This window comes from Ursus maritimus, unplaced genomic scaffold (genome assembly GCF_017311325.1).
Source record: "Ursus maritimus isolate PB19 unplaced genomic scaffold, ASM1731132v1 scaffold_28, whole genome shotgun sequence".
NCBI lineage: Eukaryota > Metazoa > Chordata > Mammalia > Carnivora > Ursidae > Ursus > Ursus maritimus.
Window position 1 is genome coordinate 1,115,125 of NW_024425341.1, and position 22,308 is coordinate 1,137,432.

General features: G+C 44.8%; 1 protein-coding gene across 5 annotated transcripts in view; it reads right to left on the reverse strand.

Annotated features, from left to right (window-relative positions):
- Positions 1-22,308, reverse strand: part of CSGALNACT1 (chondroitin sulfate N-acetylgalactosaminyltransferase 1) — a 326,516-nt gene that overhangs the window by 36,798 nt on the left and 267,410 nt on the right. For all 5 annotated transcript variants that reach the window (XM_040643187.1, XM_040643186.1, XM_040643188.1 and 2 more), the window contains one exon: positions 7,756-7,972. In XM_040643187.1, the coding sequence (XP_040499121.1) occupies positions 7,756-7,972 (217 nt within the window). The remainder of the gene's footprint in view (positions 1-7,755; positions 7,973-22,308) is intronic.

Below are 22,308 nucleotides of genomic sequence, written 5' to 3' on the forward strand. Positions count from 1 at the left end.
TGACCTGAAGCCTTCCTGTTACTCTCTAAATTACACTAGCTTAGCCCTACCCCCAAGGCTCATTTTGGTCTGGAGAGTCTATAGCCATTGTTTTTTAAAGATCCAGAAACCTCCAGAAACATCTTCACAGTTCTAGGCAGAAAAGGGATTAAAATACCACTGAAGAAAATTTAAGTAAAAGATGTCCCTGATACTGCCTGAAAATATCATAAGTGCTGTTTTTGAGAGGGATGAGAGAAGAGTCAGAAGAAAGAAAGAACATTAAAACAAAATTAACTACCAAAGTCTGAGGAGAAGCATAGCAACATGAAAAAGGGTTCTCAGACCAGCTGGAAGTAGTCAAAATAAAAATCAAGCAAACTTGAAATGAACTGGGAAAGATTTTTAGAAATCATAAAAAAATCATTTGCATAAAAATCTTTTTTTTTTTCTGGGAGAGGCTCGAGATAAGGATACAAAGACAATCTACAGCTTTGTTATTATGAGTTTCTTCCTGCTTTCACAAACTACAACTTGAAATACCTGGTGAGCTTGAGACCTACAAGCCAGAAGCCAAGGAAAACTAAACAGCCTAGAAGCAAACATGAGAATAGTTTCAAAGGCAAATCAGGTGATTAAAAAAAAAGAACAGGAGAAAGAGGAGGTAGGTTTAAGTTAATACACTGTTGGGCAAAGGGGAAACATAAAAACAGGGCTAGATGTAAAGCAAGTTCTCCTGGATACACTCACTCTATTTCCGGCCACAGGTAAAGGGGTCCTTAATGATGGAGGAAACAGTGCCCGGAGCCTGTGGGGATCCCCCATAGGCCAGGACTAGGACAACAGCAACAGAGAATTGGCCTGCCCTAATAAAAAGCCACCTTATCTCCATGAACAACAATGGTGCCACAAAGTGGCCCCCAGTAGCCAAATCAGAGTGGTCCCTGTTGCTCCTGCCAGCTGCATTCCTACTCACAGAGATGACAATACTGAAGCTTTAGCTTTGTAATTTCTTGTAAATCCTAGGAATATCTCTCATTTAATGCTTACTGCCTCTTCAATAAAGGCCTTTAGGGTCTAGTGTTAGGAGAAAGCTTTTCAACCCCAACAAACAGCAGCCTTCTTTTCATTAACTACTGAGGGTTGAAGTAAACCCGCCTTATTTTCCCCCTTGTCCCTTCATCTGACAGAAAGTTCAGAGCTGGCATTTTTGACAATCTGCAACTGTTTCCCTTAGTCCCAGGTTCCAGGCATACCTATCCTCCATTCCACATTGTTAACCAGTTTTTGTTAATGACCTTTATTAAAATGGTTTTATTAAATTGGTATTTTTTGTAAATACAAATAATTTTTAGGATTAGTTGACATGACTCAAATAATAATGAGAATAAAATAATAATGAGAATAAATGTCTTCTTCCATATACTCCATGCACCCAGGAATCAGTTTTGTCCTGAGGGCCCATCCTGACATGGGTCTGGAACATGAAAACTTGGTCTTTAGGTCCTTGCAGATTGTACCCCACGTCTGGCCTTCATCCCCAAGTAAGCTGATTTCTCAGACCTGGTGTTCCCTAGGAGCCATTCTCTCTGGGGAATTCTGGGTTCTACATCTATTTCTTCTGTCTAAGAAGGCATCTTTGTTATAATTTTTAGCCATTTGGCTCTTTTTTAGGTGAATAATTAGCAAACTGATGCTGAAGTGAAAAGCAAAATAAAACCCTAAATCTATCAGTACTAACCAGTGTCAGAGCTACAAGGGGACCCATCTGGACCAGTACTTTGATTTCACAGAAGATACTAAAGCCAGATACATAAAGCTACTTGTAAAAGATTCTTCATTCAAATGGTGTCAGAACAAAGGGTGCCTACATTTTAAAGCACATGCACCAGAAAGATAATGTTTTAAATACATTAATCTCACACCGATCATTGCAAACCCTGTACCAAAAATAGTGGCAAGTGGCAAGTCTTGCTCCTAATAAATGACCGATGAACAGGATGTAATCTTCACATGGAAGACAAGAAGACAGTGGAAGAAACAGAAGATTCAATTTTCCCCTCATGTGGCTCTTGGCTCCAGGCTCCAGCCACTCCTTCCAGAAGAGTTGGAGAAGCAGCCAAGGTGGGGAAAAAGTGGCCAAGGGAAACAGCTGGTCTGGGGAAAGAAGGGTCCCAAATCCCAATTCAGGATCTCCGTGAAGGAAGAGCCACAGTGGAATACACGGTCTCTCCACCTTGCATGGAAAGTAGAGAAGGACAGGAGGATTATCTTCATTACACTTTGTGAACTAACCCCTGCGAGAAAGGTGGAATGGGCAGAAGCAAAGGAAAAAAGATAATCCTAGGCAAGATCCTTCTTAAAAGCAGAGAAAGGATGGGAGATGCTGACAGTCCGAGGCAGCATCTTATATATACCCTCTACAACAGACACACACACAGACACACACACACACACACACACACAGACACACACACACACACACAGACACACACACACACACACACACACACACACACACACACACACAGACACACACACAGACACACACACAGACACACACACACACAGACACACACACACACACACACACACACACACACACACACACAGTGCCAATCATTAAACAGAAGGCCCAAACCTTATCTTCTTTCCTCTTTTTGATTTGTGGGGGTGGAAAGAGCTGCTGAAGATAACAGGTGGAGATGAGAAGGAAACTAATGGGGCTGACGTTCCAGGCCTCAGCCCTTCCCTGAGGGCCCATTCTGAGAGCCAAATCATCCTCCACTCACAACAAAGACCCGTCCACCACCAGACAGTGCGAGCCTAGCACAGCTCACATCCATCCCAGGGCGCAGAAGAGCCACAGGAATTGGGAGCCTCCAACAAAGGCTGCACAAGGCACCCACTGCGTTGTCTCTCCTCCCCGTTCTTGGAGACTACAAATAAAGTGACTAGAAAAATAAGTACCTGCCCTCAGGACACAGCCAGGAGTGGGACGCAAGCAGTTCTCCATCAAGACGGGGAGGTGGCCTAGGAGAACACACCCCCACACGGTCAGAGCAAACAGTCTGTGTGGCCCTCTGCAATGCCAGGCAGAAGGAAGATGAAGGGCCACCTCACAGCAGCTGTGTTTCAAGAATAGCATCAAAATTAAAGGAATTAAAAAAAGAGAGAAACAAGAAAGCAATAGCTTTCAAAAAGTAAATGAAAAACCTCGTCTGAAAGAAAATACAATTCAAACAGAAGAAAATATCTTCTACGTTTCACATCCTCTTAAATAAAAATTTCTTGAATTCGATAAAAACGTTCAAGGAAGAAATGCTAAAAACGATAGATTAAAAGGAACATTCTGTGCTGAGGAAAGAAGGTGGCAGCCCAAACACACAAAAGTAATAAATTAAGGAGCAAGGGACAGAATAGATGCCCCTGAAAATCAAATTGCTCATCTCATGGAAAGCCTCATGTGAAAGCAGCTAAAAGACTAAGGCATTAAGAAATAGAAGCAAATACAAAATTAAAACACCAAAAAATTTGCCTGACATGAAAGAATCCACAAAACAAGAAAGAAAATTAAGTACAGGAAAATCAGAGCGAGAACAAGACACTGCTGTGAGACGTATCCTGACGAAGCTATTATGATTCCAGATTCAAGAAGGAATTTTTCAGGCACTCAGGCAAAAGTAAGTCATTCTCAGGAGAGATGAAATAAAGTTGTCCTAACATTTCTCCGTGAGATCATCAGATGCCGGAAGAATGTCTACAAACACCCGAGGAAAGAAAGTGTGTCCCAAGAATTTTAGGCCCAACCGAGTTATCCTTAAACTAAAATTACTATAAGTAGACATTCTACTCTCAAGTACTCAGGACACTTCTTGAAAAAATTTCTCACCCATGAAATCTAGCCAACCAAGACCTCAGGAATGCAGCCACTGTGGTCAGAAGGCTACTGATAGGTCCACGAAATCCACTTACACAGTCTCTGTGGCTAAAAAACAGAACACAAAGGCTGCAACCCCTGACAAGGTAAAAATAATAGACAGCCAGCGCACTGAAGATGGGATGTAGGAGAGGGAGAAAGTATGACTGTGCCGATTTCCTCTTCTTATGGCGATTTTTCAATCCAGTCTAAAGTGAGTACATGCAGCAAAAGATACATAATAATTCCAATCTTTTCTGGTATGCAAAATCTTTTTTTTCCTAAGTTTTAGAGGGATCTCAGTGGTGCCTGGGTAGCTCAGTTGGTTAAGCGCCCAACTCTCGGTTTAGGCTCAGTTCATGATCTCAGGGTCGTGAGCTCGATACCCGCATGTGACCCCACAGAGTGCGTGGAGCCTGCTTAAGATTCTCTCTCTCACTCTCCCTCTGCCCTTTCCCCCACCCTCTCTCTCCATCTAAATAGTAATAATGATAATAATAATAATTTTAGAGGGATCTCTTCAGAGCTAATAATATCTCTTACAACAGAGAAACATTTTCCTAAAGGCCACAATTTCTTCAGATTATATTTCAGATTCTGAACTTATACTTTGGATTCGCTTCTATAAATTGAGTCAGGCAAAATGTAATTCTTTAATTAAAAACAGAATATATAGTATATCTCATGCTGTATTAAATTATTTCTAGCTAGCAAGTAATTCTTCTATCTGCATATATTTAAAGAAAATTACCTACAATAGAGTTCAATTAATGTTAAAAATGGTTAATTTGGGAAGGCAGGGCCAGGAGTGGATTTTTAAATAACTAATTCCTTGTGTTCTATATTATTTAAATATCTTATAATAGCTATATATCACTTTTACAAACTAAAAATCCATGTTTAAATTATAACAGCCAAAAAAAATCTTTTGTTGAATTTTTAAACAAAACATAAAACACATAGTAACTACATAAAAATTTACAACACAGAATTCAAACGAAGAAAACAAAAGTTACTCATCACGCCATCTTCAGTTTCAGCCAGAGTTAATATCTGCTAATCCTATGACAGAAGGGATTTCATAAAGACAATGTCAAATATTTAATAAATAGCTCCTTATATTTTTTCCAATACTTTAATGTTTGTATTAATTCTATTTAAATATTTAATTGACCAGCATTTACTCCGGAGTTTTGGTATGCTGTAAGAATTAAATATTTTCTGCTGTTTGATTAGTTGTCCCAAAGCCACACACTGAACAATCCATTCTCTGCGGGCTGATTTCAAATGCCACCTATACTAAGTTCTGACACAGAATTAAATACTCTCAGGTTTGAGTACCCTTTCTTATCTCATTTTTTTCAGAGACCCAACACATTCAGAAACCCCTAGAGTACAGAGCAAACTCCCCACTTGGCTTCCTCTGCCCTGGGAAGCCTTTCTTGTGGTCCACTGCCCCTTGTCTCTATTTCTGCAGCAGCTCCTAGCTCCGTTCGAGTGGCTTCTAGTCCACGTGAATGTAGGCACCACCTCTGGAACTCATCTCCTCACCCCAATGTCCCCCAATGTCTGGTCGAGTGTCTGGCACACACAGGCTCTCCGAATATCCTGCCCAAGTCGTAAGCCTTCCCACCCACCCTCTCCTGCCTCTGTGCTACCGCGGGCATTTTATTTGTTTTTAAAACATTAACTAGAATTATATTCCATTTCACCATCTCAATTTTGGAGACTGGCAAGGTAGTCATTTTACCTTTTTCAATACTATTTCCCTTCTAGTTTTAGTCCATATCGTTAAATACTTGCAATCCTCATGACACTAAGGCAAGAGCCGGTCATGTTTAACCAAGAAAATCCTGGGGCTCCGGGCCACGGAGTCCTACACAGAGAGCCGCGCAGACGCCGCTTTCGTGTGAGCACTACCTCGCCAAGCCCACCACGCTCAGTGACGGGCCTTCATGGCTGGCTGACGCAATTCTCAGGGCCCTTAATGTGGCATGCTCTAGGCAGCCTCCTAGCCAGAGAAGTTTACTATAAACTCAGCCTAGAAATGGGCACACCAGGCACTGGAAGCAATGATTTGACTTAATGCCTACTGCCAACCAGAGGGTTAGCTCTTCTTGGGAAATCACACTAAATCAACCGGCGGCCCTCTGACATCCCAGAAAGAAGGCAAGGGAAGACTGCAAGAAGCCAAAGCCCCACAGACACGTCACTGCTAGAGCCGGAGCACACTGCCTGCGCTCACGGGATGGTGCCCAACAGGGTATCTACAAACCGGGAACAGCCCACCCTCCTCTGCACGGTGTCACAACTGAAGGCACAGCTCCTGAACCTGGAAAAGAAAGACAGTGGGCATTGGGACAGCTGTCTTTAAAGATCTGAAAGGCTCTGATGTCTAAGAGGAAAGGATTTGTTTAGTCATTTCCTCAGAGGCTAGGACTAGACCCACTGGGTAGAAATCACAGGGAGGAAGGCTGCAGGTCCAAATAATAGCAAGCTTCCTATCTGGAACATTCAACGACACAGCAGCCTGCCCAGCGAAGGAGGCAGCCTGGTACCTGGTGCACGCGTGTGCACACGTGCACACACACACACACAGACACACACACACACACACACACACACATTGCATAGAGAACCAAATGTCAGGGATGCTCTGGAGGGACTATAAGGGAGGATTAGACCAGGTGACCTCCAAAGGTCTCTTCTAAGACTATTGGATTCTGACCCTAAAATTCATTTAGATGACATTTAGCCTTCAAATGTAAACATTTTAAAAAGAGTGCATTCATTATCTAGAATTTTGAGAAATATCAACCACACCCTTATACTGAGCATTACTGGCTTCTAATAACGTAAATTTAATGATAAAAGATTAAAAGTAAGTTTGAGGGGCACCTGGGTGGCTCAGTCGGTTAAGCATCTGACTCTTGAATGATCTCAGGGTCGTGAGATGGAGCCACACCTTGGGCTCCACACTGGACATGGAGCCTGCTTAGGATTCTCTCTCCCTCTCCCTCTGCCCCTCCCCCTGTTCATGCTCACTCCTTCTCTCAAATAACTGAATAAAATATTTTTTAAAAATTAAAAAATAAAAAAGTTTGATCTTCCAAGATTTATAATTAGACACATACAACTTTTATCTTTACAACAAGCTGGCTAGGTAAGTTAGTTGGAGATGAACCAACACATGAATGTTGGCCGCGGTAGCTTACGAGACCCAACACTGCACAGTAGAGAGCTCCAAGACATCTATGTAAAGACGACATTACTGCATCTGAAAACAAAACCCCACTTAGTCTTCTTGAGTAGCTACAAAAGCGAGTGCTGGGAACCTTCTTGGTATAATTCTAAATTTAACCTCTGAGGAGATGTAGGTTAGAATAGAAAATGGGTTCTGATTCAATCTGTCCTAACCACGGCAGGAGCAGGACAGCCAACGAGGCCTCCTGCAGTCGAGGACGCACATCCTCCAGCCATGGGGGCCCTGGCCTTCGAGAGCCTGGAAGAAGCCTCACTCCGTTGATGAGACAGCATGGCCTGCGCTGTCCCCAAACCTGAGCCCAAACTCAAGCTAGACCCAGACACAGCAGGCATCAGGTCATCTCCGCAGATCTGGATGAAAAGTCACCCCTCAGAATTTTCCCTTCTGAAGGTAAATCTGCTTGTCTGGCAGTTTTCTAATTGCTTTAGGGAAAGGCAAATGCAAATGATAAACTTTACATGAAGAAAACAGTTGAACAAGAAGAGAGGGGACTTTGTACTTGGCCAGAGAAATGAGGGAGATGACGGGAAATGATATCAGCATTTTAACGCTCGCCACACGGAGGAAGGTAAACATGTACGAACAAACAAACCTGAAATTCTGCATGAACTGCCGGAACTTGTCCACCCGCTGCGCCAGGGGCACGATAACGTTGATGAGCGTGTTGGCCATGTTGAGCTTTTCTTGTTTTACTTTCATGATTGGGCCAAATGGTCGAAACAAGACGAGTCGTCTGAATTCGTGCTTCTGCCCCCCTTTGAACGTAAGCTCATACAGAGTGCCTTTATCCTTTTCTGTGCGGTAGATCCCTGTCGACAGGGACACAAAGAAAGCGTTAAAAATTAACCCTGGCCGTGCAGTACTTTTGTTTTTATAGCCGAGATCTAGCACAAAATGCCTTTTAAAACATTAAGATTAAATCTGGGCATGTATTAAGTATTAGGAAACCCAAAATGCTCCCTTATTAAAAATCCCCAAAGAAATCAAAATACCATCAATTTAAAAATCAGTTATGAAGACTTCGTATAAACACAGAAAGAAGTTTGTAATGTTGGATACAAAGCTGTATTTATACTACACAGAGGCATTCAAAAAAGGACGGTAAGGAAACATGCCAAAATAAGATTGGCTGTGATGTGCAGTGGGGTTGCGCATTTTTTTTCTTTTCTGTTATTATCCACACTTTCTGAAATATGATTAAATACTATAGTTACTATACTTATTTAATTGTAAAAGAATGTTAAAATTATGTCTTAGAAATTACAGCCGTTTCAGAAGGACTGATTATAGCGATCTATTTGGGGCACCTCAGAGAGGCCCTCTGGAAGCTTCTGGAAGCATTAAAGCACACAACACATAAACTACCCAGCACAGTGGCAGGTGCACATCTTATTTAAATCCATATTGTCCTTCCTACCTCTGAGAAGCAGCACAGCTCAGTGCTCCCGAGCCAGACTACCTGGGATATCTATTCAAGGCCCCCCAAACTGTGCTCTACCACACGTCACTGGTACTGAAACGCCACGGCCGTGCCTGTTGGGTTGAAGTTGTGACCCGTCAACTCTCAGGATGAGCCTCCCAAGGGCCTGACCCAACAGAATTTTTCTATCAAATAAGCAAACGATTCCCAATGCTTAGGTCCTACAGCCTTCCCGACATCACTGGTATTTGGGGTGTTTTTTCTATAGTCAGAAAAAACTTCTGTAAAAATCCAGCAAATGGCCAGACAAGTTCCTCCATCTTTTACCTCTGACTTGCCATGTTTTCCACCGCAGCTCCCTTCCCTCCTCCTAAGCCCCACGTTAGCTGGCATACACCTCCTGGTCTTGGAAGAGCTGCAAAAGTGCATCTCCAGGGAAGTGCCTGCCCACAGGAGTCAGTTCTCACGGCCTCTGATAAACCCCCTCCTGTCTTCTCACTCGCTCTGCTTTTGTGGGCACTGCAGGTCTTCTTCACAAACGCCGCCCGGTTCCCTGCTCGGCTCTCTGCTGGACAGGAGTCTTTCACGCTTACCACGGGCTTTACAGCCTCTTTGATCCTTTCCACCGTTTGGCTCTCCTTCAGGAGCCCCAGAGAGGCGTCTGGTGCTGCGGACTTTCAAGGTCGTCATCTCTCACGGCTGTCCCAAGGGCCTGCCTCGAGGATCCAGCCGCGCAGTCCGCTGGCAGCCAGCTCGGTGGATTTAAGGACCCGAGCTCACCGTGACAAGGCCTGAGTGCTCTTCTGAGCCTCCATCGAGTGATTCCTTGGGTAACAGGGCCTACTGCTCAACGGCCCTCAGAGACATGGAAGCCGAGAGAGGTTTTGCTGAGCTCTTGCTGAAACAGAATTCATAGTCCCTGCGGGGGCCATTCATGGAAGAAGAAGAAGGTTCATTCCTTAGGAAGCTCAAAGGACTTATTTGAAAATGTGAGGTGGTTCCCTTCAAAATCTGTTAATTCTTTCGGGCAATTCGTCTGCACTGAGGAAACCGGCCTCCGCCACCTCGAAGGCTGTCTGCAGCAGCTGGGGAAACCACCGACTCGCAGGGTTAGAAAAAGCTGGGCGAGTGAGAAAGGAGCTGCTTTTGGTAACAGAGGCCGCACAGCTGAGAGGGGCCTGCCAGGGGTCGGTGGCCATGCCTCGTCAAGCTCCTGGTGTCTGGTGTGAGCAAGCATTACCTTCTCCACGCAGCAATCAACGTGGGAAAGGCTGCCGACAGTTTAATGTGCAGATAAAAATGTACATGGGCCGAAGAGTGTTTTTTAACTGAGTCATTTTCTTTCTCGGCACCAGGCTAAGAATCATGAACTTTTAAAAATCTGAATCCACAGGTTTGAAAACACAGGTAGAAAGAGAGGCGAACCCACCCGAAGAGATGGGCATCTACTTAGGGAGGACCCAGGGAATGTGAGGATTCTTACTACAGTGATCCTCACGAGCATGTCAGAGGAGCTGCCTCCGTGAGCATGTGTCATCCGCCCAGCGCAACAGGCAGTGGCTTTGGCGGTGGCCTCCGGCTTTGCACCGCCTCCTCTGGAGGCTGGCGCACCCAGGCCGAGCGTGCACACCACAATTTCAGCTGCTGTCTCACTGTCTTCCACAGCCCGTGCCTCGAAACAGTTATTGCATCAACTTTTTAGCATATTTCCCCATACTCTAATTAAATTAATTATGTCTTATAAATCTGATTTAGATCTCTTAATTCCATTTCAAATAAGTTATTTAAAACTCTCTTGCAACCTGCGTCCACTAAAACCCATACCCAGCCATCCACCCACCACACCCGCAGGCATGCCCTCCCACACCTGCTCACTGGCACTCTCTCTCGGTCTGCTTGTAACACAAAGGACGACACCTCAGCGGATCCTTGTGCCTCCTGGAAGTCTTCAGGAGCCTGAGAGCTCCTGAGAGCTCTGAGAGACAGGACGCAGGCTGAAGCTTTCTGAGACAGAAACGGCCTTTCAGCCAATGAGCGAGCATGTATACCAGCAAATGCAAAGCAAACCAGCTTTGCATAGGAGAGCATCATTTTCATGCATTATGTAAATTAAAGATCAAAATAAAAACTCTGAAGCTAGCTTCGATTTTGGGTTAGATACCCTACCTGCCCTCCTTCTCTCCACTGACCCTAACTTTATTTTGAGTTTGGTGTTTCTGCTTCCTGAGCAAACATCCTAGTGCTCATCTTACACTGCTCACGGGAGCCAGGCCGTAGATAGGATGAACCACTAGGTGGGGACACCTCCAGGCATCCAAGATACAGCTCCATGGTCGGTCTGCCGTGAATGTCTGTTCCTTCAGCAGGCGCAGAACTAATCAGACATAGGCCCCTCTCTACATCTCGTCATCAGTGTAGGACCTCAGAAATCAAGGTGCCAGACATCAAGGAGGTACCACTCCTTACCCTCACACTCTTACTTACCCTCACTCAACATGAGTGTCCACAGGTTGTGGCCAGTGCTACCTGCTTATCCCAGAAGTGTCTCCGCTGCCATCCCTGCCTTTCCTACCTTCCCACATGGAGCCTAGGTCAGGTCTCTCAGCAGGATAACTACAGTCCTCTGCCACTCCACGTCCCACTTCCAGGGCCCAACCCATACTGCAAAGGATATCGTTTGGCCCTTCACCTTGCTACAGCACCATTCTAATCCTGCTTTTCCCTCACCAGCTTCTTATAGCCTAGAGAATAAAGCACCAATACTACGGTCAAGCCTTCAAGACCTTCCATACTATGGCCTCAATCTACTGTCCTAATTGTAGGTCTTGCCCCTGCCTCATGAGAAAGGTGGGCTCCAGTCAAGCTGGTTCATAATGCGCATATACAACTACTCTTCCTCCCTGGAGAAACTGGAACCTTCCTGCAATGCTGGTGGGAATGTAAAATGGTACAGCCACTATGGAAAACAGTTTGGCAGTTCTTCAAAAAGTTAAACATAGAGTTATCACATGATCTAGCAATTCCACTTCTGGGTATGTACCCAAAAGAAATGAAAACAGAGACTCAAATAGATACTTGTATATACATGTTCATACCCGCGTTGTTTATAAAACCAAAAGACAGCAACAACCCAAATCTCCATCAAAAGGTGAATGGATGAAACACGGTAGATGCATACAATGGATTATTACTAAGCCTTAAAAAGGAAGGAAATTCTGACACATGCCACAACAGCAGTGAATCTTAAAGACTCGTGTCATGTGAAATGAACCAGACACAAAGGACAAATACTGTATGGCTGCACTTATATGAGGTGTCTAGACTTGTCGAATTCCTAGAGACAGAAAATGGACTGCTGATCCCAAATGTGGTTACCTGGGGTTGGGGAAACAGGGAATGGGGAGTTAGTATTTAATGGGCACAGAGTTTCAGTCTGACATGATGAAAAGTTCTAGAAACGGGTAGCGTGGCGGTTACACAACAGTGTGAATATACTTAATGTCACTGAATTGTACATTTAAAAATAGTTAAAATGGTAAATTTTATGTTACGTATACTTTACCACAATAACTGGTCTGCTCTGAAGAGGTCTTGAACTTTCTCAAGACACACTTCCCCATCAGTCTTCCTTTTGTCCCTTCTAAAGCAGACCTCCTCCTCTGGGAAGATTCCCAGGACGTTCTCAACCCAAAGTGGCCATTCAATCCTCCAGACACTCTGGTCTTCAGAGATTTTAAACTTTTCTTTGCTGAACACTTTTTTTCAGCCTCTACAGACTCTGGAGCTCATCTTGTCCAGCCTTGTCGTTGCACAGGTGAACACACCGAGTCGCAGGCACTTGTGATCTGCCTGTGTTCACCGGATTCTTTAATGACTGACCAGAACATACCCTGTGCAAGGGTTTACTCCCTAGAGGTCACTTTTCATACGCGACATGAACAGCTCAGAGCAGGGCAAAGAGGCAGAAGCATGAAAAACAGAAGTCAAAATAAACAATAGAAAGTCTGTCATAAAAACCAATTTGGCTCATTCACCCAGAGATGATCTTCACATCCACCCTTAGAACCTTTCTTTTACGCTGACGCACAATTGTAACAGTTATTAAATAACAATCCCCTAAACTCATAGTCTACAATACATTCAAAGTAGTAAATTTTAAGAGGGGTTTTCATGAAAAAAACATTTCTAACCACAGAAAAGAGAGTATATGGGAGAGGAGAAATCTAGAACAGGCAGAAATGTTGGCCGATACAGAGAGGCCTTCTGACAGCAGGGGGAGAGGCAGAGCCTCATTTGCTTTAAGTGTCTGAGACGCTGAATATAAAAACCCTCTACCCATGTAAATCGCCTTTGCAGACGTCACTGTAAGAGCACACATAGCTTCCTGCCTCTGTTCAAGAAGAGAAAGAGAAACACCTGAGAAAGATTTTAGTCCCAATAACAATTTTTAACAATTTTGGTGCTTCAGTGGTTTTTGGTTAGAAAACCCTGCTCAGAAGGAGTAGGTCATTCCCAGACCCTGTGAGATGAATGAGACATTACTACAGTGCCGTCTGTTGTCAGCTCTGTTTTCTCAGGGAAAATAGTAGACATTTGACATTTGGGAAAGAGATGCTCCTGAGACTGCCACGAATCTTCGAATTCTCAGGTACTACACGTAAGTAATTCTCCCCATAAAAAAACAATAAAAAGTAACCACTGTCAGGCTTTTCCTCCGCTGCCAGGGTAGGGAAATGTCTGTACACACCTTGCTTTCCACTCATCTCAGTGCATCAGTCCATAGCAGCCTCTGGACATGTCCTGATGCAAGTTTATCACTGTTTTCAACCTTCACCAAATGTTTCTTTTGTTTGATAAGAAATGGTTGCACTGTCTGGTGTCCTTGCTGAAACAATCCATGAATTGCCTTTTCTTACTTCTATTTATTGCATTTTGTGTGTCTTTGTTCTTGTTACGAAGCCATGCAGACAACTTCATCACCTTAATCTATCAGAAAGTTCTTTTTTTATTTTTATTATTATATGTTAGTCACCATACAGTACATCATTAGCTTTTGATGTAGTGTTCCATGATTCATTGTTTGCGTATAAGACCCAATGTTCCATGCAATATGTGCCCTCCTTACTACCCTTCACGGGGCTAGCCCAGCCCCCCACACCCCTCCCCTCTAAAACTCTCAGTTTGTTTCCTGGACTCCATAGTCTCTCATGGTTCGTCTCCCCCCGTTTTCCTCCCCTTCCTTTTCCCCTTCCTTCTCCTAATGATCTCCCTGCTATCAGAAATTTCTAAGAAGCTCACTTTACTTAGAGCTCATCCTTACTTCATCACTGCTGCTAACAGCTGACTTCCTTTTCAGAGGCATCCCCTCCCCCCCACACACAAAGCTACAAGCCACCCATCACTTCAGGAAGGCTATCAGGTATTTGACAATGAACAGGAAGCGAAGCCATGTGATTCCAGTGCAGTGGGCTGGGATCTTCACCATGGACCTGGAGCCCGACAAGTTTCAGTCACGAGACATGGTTACTCTGGTCCTCACTGATTTTTCTTATGGGTACTATTTACTGTGGATTGTGTTTTATATTAGAAATATAAAAATGAACATAATAAAATCACTGTGCTCTCAGACAGAAAGGTAGATAGGTAAGCAACACAGACATAACTACATAAGTTCCTAAGAGAGTCTGCCAAGGTCTAAGGGAACAGAAAGGAGCGAGTCTTCTACCTAGTGGAGGGGATGAGCCGTTTGATAGAAGATAGTTCTCCAGAACTGAAGACTGAGTGGATGTTTGCCAGGACTGCAAAATCAGAGAGGGCATTCTATGGAAAGATAGCAGCATAAGCGAAGGTACTGAAAGAATGAAAATAAAAACCATTCTGTTATGTTTGGCAAACCTGAGGCAATTCAGGGAAGCTGGGGTGCAAAAGCTCAGTAAGGGACAGAGACGGGAGACGAAGCTGGAGAGTCAGGTAGGGCACGCCATGCTGGCCCGCTAGATTGTCCCCATGGGAGAAAACTCTGACCTGGAGCTCCGGGGAGTGCAGTGGGTTGTTCACAGAGGAGCCGGGAGCGTGGAGGGACCACAGGGACTGAGATCAGATTGCCATGAGGATAGAACCACGATGATTCAGCAGGACAAAGGCCGAAACTATGACAGTGCCAGTGGAGAGGATGAGAAGCAGAAAGAACTCAGGAAAACACGGTTAGGAAATGGGACAGCAGGCGGGGGGAAGGGAGAAACGGTGTGACTCCAGTTACAGGTGCGAAAAGGGTTTTGAGTAGAGCGTTGGATGTGCTGACTTCCGGAGCTGTATGAGGAGGTCGCAAGCTCAGCAGACAGGCCTCCCTTTGACACACAGAGGTAGGTGTCCCCAGCATGCAGAGGGTCAGAGCAGCCCGGAAGTCTGTAAGGAGAGAAGAGGGAGCCCAGGATGCAGGCCTGGGGTGTCCCAACCCTGCAGGAGCCATGTGTGTGGATGAGCAGAGGCGAGAGGCCAGGAGCAGTGAGAGCTGGACACAGAAGGCAGGAGCAGCCCGCCCGCAAGCGAGCGAGGGACTGCAGCGCTGCTGGCTGTTACAGCAAGCTTCAGTACAGCAAGGACGAAACTGGCCCCCTGGAGGGCAAGCAGGAGATCACTGCTGACCTCACCAGTGAGGATCTCAGAGAAGTGTCAGGGCTGCAGGCCAGGCCAGACGTGAAGGGTGATGAGAGCTGAAGTGGCAGCACTGACTTGAGGGAGTTGAGTGTTTTCATTTCCTTGAAGTTGTCGAGTGACTGCTGCTGCCTGGGGACCTTTGCCTTTTTCTCTCCCTTCTGCCTGGGATGCTTTCCCCCAGGTCCAGGAATGGCTGGATCCTTCTTGCCAGTGAGTCTCAGCCCAAAGCCACCTCCTCGAAGAGGACTTCTCTGGTCTCACTCCCCACCCCCACTGGCTCCATCACTCTGCCACGGCTTTCCCATTACCTGTTTGAGTGTTTGCATCACATATTATGTGAATGTCTTTACTGACCCGCCTCTCCAGTGCTGTTCCCACCACTAGAAGGTAAGCTCCATGAAAACCAGAACTGTTTCTGCAACCCTAATGCATAGCCCTTCCACAGAGAAAGGGCAGGAGGGTGGGAAGGAAGGTGCTTGGTTAGAAAGGAAAGAATGCAAACAGTAGCAGCTAGAGTTCACAGTATTTTCTTAAAAAAAAAATAGGGGGTTCCCTCCGTGGCTCAGTGGGTTAAGTGTCTGCCTTCAGCTCAGGTCATGATCTCAGGGTCGTGGGATCGAGCCCCACATCAGGCTCCCTGCTCAGCAGAGGGTCTGCTTCTCCCCCTCCTTCCCATTCAGGCTCTCTCTCACTATTTCTGTCTCTCTCAAATAAATAAAATATTAAAAAGAAATAGGAAAGGGGCACCTGAGTGACACAGTTGGTTAAACGTCTGACTCTTGGTTTAGGCTCAGGTCATGATCTAAGGGTCATGAGATCGATCGAGCCCCATGTCCGGCTCGGCGCTCAGCGCAGTTAGCTTGAGATTTTACCTCCCTCCCACTCATGGGTGCGCGTGCTCTCTCTCTCAAATAAATAAATAAATAAATAAATCTTTTAAAAAATAGGAAAAAGAAACCACCTTTCATATGTTGAGAGGAAGGAACAAATAGAACCAGGCAATGAGGATGCAGGGATGGAATGACAAAGTGAGAGGTGGGTGGGAACCATGATCCAGAAAAGACACGGTTTTGGAGAGAGCAGCGTCACCTATTCTCCAAAACAGGGCAGAAATAGAAAAGCAAGGGTGCAGGTGGTGCAGGCTCGGGTCAAGGAGCCAAAGGAACCCTCGAGAACTAACGTTGTTAACTTCTCAGTGAAGTGGGAGGAAGGTCAGGCCGAGGACAAGAGGATTAAGGGTGGATACAGGCTGGGGGGCTGGGAGGGTGGCCAGAGAATGGGAGCTAGCACAAAGCCCAGCTGGGCTGGAGATCATAAATTTGTCCTGATATCAGCATGTATGGACCTTCGGTGGCTTTCCTCCAGCAGCATGAAGAACAGGCAAAGGAGGGGGAAAGATGGAGAGTGACTGATCTAGGACCAGGCTCTGCAGGGCAAGGACGTCAGGGTGCTGGGAAGCAAGTGGCTGAAGGAATATACTATGGGGTCCAGGCTGGAGAGGGAGGAGTCAAGCCTGAGGAAAGATAGGTCAAAGGACATAGACTGGGTCAGAGTGCAAACAAACAACAAAGAGACTGAAGTCAGAAGTAATAACAGAAGTCCTGGGGGGAAAATGGGTTTCTGATGATAAGTTTAATGAAGAAGATGGCAAGGCCCACACTGCTCTGGAAACCAGCCTCTGCACATTCACTCCCTCTGTGCCCTTGCGTCAGCCAGACCCCACCACATGCCGCTCGAGACCCCCGACTACACAGACCTCGTTTTCGCCCTGAGCTCCTACTTTTCAAGGACTGTGTGCTGCTTACAAAGACATGGTAGATCCATCTCTTTCCATAACTTTAAGAAAACAGTGGTGAAAAATAACGGTCTAGATGCCTACCTGGAGTAAAGGGAGTTCAAGGGGCTCAACACAGTATGGGGAACTAAGATAGTGAGGAGTTCTGCAGGGATTCCAGAACAAACATCCGGGGGAGGGTAATCAGAGCAGCCACTGTGAGGGCCCGTTTCCGAACAGCTGCAGAACTTCCTCTCAACACACTGTGGGACAGTATGTCCAGGATGCTGTAGAAAGCAGATAACTTCAGAGCCAGGTAGCAGCAATGAGCAGGAGTTAAAAGGTCAAAGGGCAGGGAATGTGTGACCGTGTTATTGTCTCTGGCCATGACTTAAGCAACGTACTGCCAAAACAGAGGATATATTGCAGGTGTCTCTTTCTCAAACCACACTCACAAACTTTATCTTAGGCCTAAAAAAGTCTTCCAACAAGGTAAGCCAGTTACCCATTTCCTTTTACAGACGGGTGAATTGAGGCCCTCATAGCAGTTAAATAAGGATTTAGTTAAGTAAGGAACATTCAAGGTTACAATGGTGTCCTTGCAGATGATGGGCATAACAACTGCAGTTCAGAGCATGTCATGGTAAATCTCTTTAAAGGTAACTTCACCATCAAAGGATGTTTGTAATTCTTTCTTCTCTGCCCTTCCATTCTTTTTGAGATTGACTTTCAAGAACAGAAAAACATCTACAAATATCACTTCAGAAAGCTAATCATTAACTTTCCAAAGTATATCAGGAAAGTCAGTCTTAAAACTCATCTTTGAAGATTAATATATTATGGATTCATTCATGGACACCAATTTCCTCATCTTTAAGAAACGGGATTAATAATAATACTTCTTCATAGGGCTGTTGTTGTAAATATCAAATAAATTAGTACATGGCTGGTACATGGGAAGTACTCAGTCAGCAATAGCAATAACCCTAATAACTGTTACTACTACTATAATTATTATGTCATCCTACTTTGCTCCATTAGCCATTTAATGCATTCTTGCACTTGGTCAGAGAGGTCAGGGCTCTGGGGCAGGCCTTCCTCTTGCTGTGCAACACTGGCATTCGATATGTTTGGAAGCTGAATTCAGTCATTCATTTTTAAAAGTCATCATTGTGGATCCAGAGATATGAGGATTCTTGAATATTCTGGTAAAAAGCCTGGTAATACGCAAATTAGCATATATAATATTTAAGTCAAGGAAATTTTGAGCGATATTGCAATACAATTTTTTTTTACCTGCTGCTTGAGAACTCCATTTCTAACATATAGTCTCAACAGGAATTTTAAAAGCATTGATCCCATAGCCCTTTATCAGATATCATGACCTTCTGTCTGACTATACCATCCCCTCATAACCACACTGGTTAGCAAAACCCTGCACCATATCATACCTACACCACGCCCCAAACACTGACATAATTAGAACAGCCTCCTTCCCTCTGCCAGACACACCCAGGCTCCTGGCTTTGTTGACAGCTTCTGTGCTCGGCCAACTTCTATGCCAGAGACTCCGGGTCTAACTCTGGCCTCACTGCTCACGTTGTGCCACTTTAAACAAGAAATTTCATGACACAGGGTTCCTACTTCTTAGTCTTCAAGTTGAATCACAGTGTATGTTCAAAGCATCAACAACTTCTTTGTGCTTCAAGGAAAATCATTAGTTGGCTCTTACATGAGCATTTATTTTATTTGACTGACTCATCTAATTAGTGATAAAAATTCATCTTAGCTTTACAAATAGGCTATAAGAGCAAATCACTGGCCAGCTGGGGGAAAGTATGTATATTTCTGTGGAACTTCTGAACTACATATAAACCACACCAAGCTGGAGCGCAAGAAAATAATCAGAAGACCTAGAATAATAGGTCACAATTTTCTACCATAATAGACATTAACTGACTTGTATTTATCCATGCCAGTGGAAACTGGTAGGCTTTAGGAAAGACAGATTCTTGGGCTCCATACCAGACCTGTTAAATTGGGTCTGAGGACTAGCTTTTGGGAACCACTGGCATATCCCAGACCAATACAAAAGTTAGAGAGTTAAAATGAAGAATTAGCCATTGTGATAAATAATGACGGTCCCAGTCAATGGAGTTTCTGATGGGAGAAGAGCTATGACCACTCTCCCTGATGCTTCTAGGGTGGTCACAAAAAGGAAGAGAAACCGATCCCCACACCAACCTGGAGAATCAGCATGAAAGGCACACTTTTAAACCCCAATCCTTTTTTTTTTTTTTAGTCTTTGAACATCTATGTCATAGTACAATGTTTGGAGCTATGGCCCAAACCTCGGCAATATTTTAAATGAAATCTGCATAATGTATCATTTCCTGCAAACATTCCAGGGCCACAAGGACAGTAAGTAAAGCTAAGATGATAGTGAATAATGGGATATGCTTCTGTGAACCCATTAATCCAGGCACTCATTCACTCAACAATCCTTCAAAAAGCACCTGCCATTATTGGTAATAGACCAGCGTACACAAAGATGAATAAAACATGGATCTGCCCTGGAGAGCACAGAAACAGACATGAGCAGCTGTAGCACTGTGGTTAGGGCCAGGGGTGCTGTGAGAGACCCCAGCTTCTGCTGGGGAGACTCGGGGACAGCCGCCCAGAGAGGCAAGTATCTGAGCAACATGGAGGAGGAGAGATGTGTAGGGGGCGGACTCAGTACGGGGTGCATGAGGACTCTGTGGGCAGCCTGACCGGCATATATAATAGTGTACAACGGTACAGGGGAAGGATATGGTACATTCAGAAAAGCACTCAAGCTCAGTAAGGCTGAGAGAGGGGCCCGGTGAGGAACACGGCAAGACAGGAAGCTCAAGGGCTAGGCAGGTTCCAAATCATGATAGCCTTGTGAGTCATGAAAGGAGGACTTCCTGTTTGCCACCAATAAAGATTTGTGGGTTTTCTGTGGCTATTGGTTTGTGGATTTTCTTATACTTTTTGGACAACCACTATAACAAAAATATAACAATCTGAATTCTAAATGGTAAAAAAGTATGTTCTAACGGGTATAAAGTTTTGAAGGATAGCCCCCCTTGATATTAGCTTCAATTGTACTTTCCTCCACATCCCTACAAACACACAGTCAGATACGGACACACACCTCAACCTGATCGCCAAGAGATGATCACACATGAGTGAGTAAAATCAACACGTAGTGAAAGCGTGAAAACTGTTTTCCCTTTGGGGTGAAAAACACACTATGAAACAACTTTAATGCTGACTATTGGGAGCTATGAGGTATGTCAGCCCAACAGAAACATCCTTTTTAATATAACGATCTGCTCAGAATGCCAAGGGACATTGTGGTCATGCAAGACCCCTGTGAGGTAGCGAGTCATAAAGTGACACTTGATAACAAAGCCAGGGAAAGTTCTACAGAGATAATCTGGCCCAGGAGAGAGGCAGACCTGCATTTTAATTCCATTCAACCATTAACTTGCCCTATGACATTGGATACGATCATTTCTCAAAGCTTCAGTTTCCCCAACTATACAACACAGGCACTAAATAATACACGATTCACTGTGCCCACAATATAACAAAAAACTAGAAGAAACACAATTATAATCTTAGGATTGGGAGAGCTACTGCCTCTACAAAATTCCTGTAGCAACGTTAGTCGTAAGACTAATAATGTACTATTGAAGCACAGGAACAATTCCACAGTGGGGGCGCCTGGGTGGCTTAGTTGGTTAAGCGTCCGACTCGATTTTGGCTCAGGTCATGAGCTCAGAGTCGTGAGACTGAGCCCCACCCTGGGTTCCACGCTGAGTGTGGGGCCTGCTTGAGATTCTCTCTCTCCCTCTCCCTCTGCTCCTCCCCCACTTGCTTGCATGCACATGTGCGTTGTCTCTCTCTCTAAAAAAACAATTGCATAGGAAAGCAAAACAATGTGGTCTATTAGGTATGCAGTTTTCAGGTGATAGTTTAATATAAGGAATTTTTTAAACTTTCAGAATCTATAAAAATAGATAATATTCAACCTATTTAGGGAGTGCTCTCTAAATATTTTTTCTCAAGTAAGTCATGACCCCCAAGTTATTTGGTCTCTGCTCCCCTACCTTGCCACCTTGAATCTGAGTGGGTCTGTGACTGCTTTGCCTAAGAGGGCACAGTGAAGTGATATGGTCTCCACTTTGCCGGAACACTTTCTCTGGGGGCCCAGACTGCCACGTAAGAAGTAAAAGTACTCTGAGGTCGCCACGCTGTGGAGAAGCCAAGCTGCAGGACAAGCCACGCAATCCAGTTAGCAGTCCCGGTCCTCCTGTCGTCACAGCCCAGCTGCGGCACCTGTGAGTGAGCGAGCATCCGAATGGTCTGGGCCCCAGCCTTCCAGCCTTCCCAGATGGGGCCCCGAACATGCTGGAACAGGGCAAGCCATCCCCGCTGAAGCCCTGACCCATGGAGTCTGTCAGGACATGGAAATGATGATCTCAAGCCAGTAAACTGGGGGGTAATGCATACTGCAGCAATTATAACTAGAACGTGAACAACTGATCACGGCCTGTGAATATGCAAATGTGCTAGGTGTTCATTAAGAGCACGGGCACACATTATCAGTTCCTGGGCCTGTGGTTTTATCAAAGTCAGTAATTTGATACAGCTGGATTTCTTCTTCTTTTTCTTCCATTACCACTGTATTGTAAAATCTGGATACTTCATCCTTCTCACTTTTCTCATTAGTTCTGTCTTATTCTCCCTTCATATGCGTACGACGTCTTAACTGTAGTAACTGAGGCTTATAAAGAAACCCGGTGCCACACAAAGGGAATACAGTTCGAGGGTGTAAGAGGTGCTGTTATAACCAAGCAAATCTCCAGAATCAAAGGACATTCGTGCACATACAGACACAGAAATGTGTATGCAGCAATAATGGCTGGAACATGCATGTAAATATGCAAATGGGCTGTGCTGCTCATTAAAAGCACGTGCAAACATTATCAGTTCCTGTGCTCTTGGTGCTACTGACACCCTCTTATGACTCGCCAGGCATGTACCAGAGCAAAAGGCCCCCCAACCTCAGTATGGAGCTGAGCAGAGGGAGCTCCCTAGGCAGGACTAAAATTTTTCCTCAGAAAAAAGTTCTGGGTCCACGAAACCCATGGATCAATGGGCAGCTGAGACCCCCAAACGCCACGCAATGGAGCATGGCTACAATAAATTTAGTCTAGGAAACCTTTCAAGTGGATGATATCAACACTTACTTTGGCTATAAA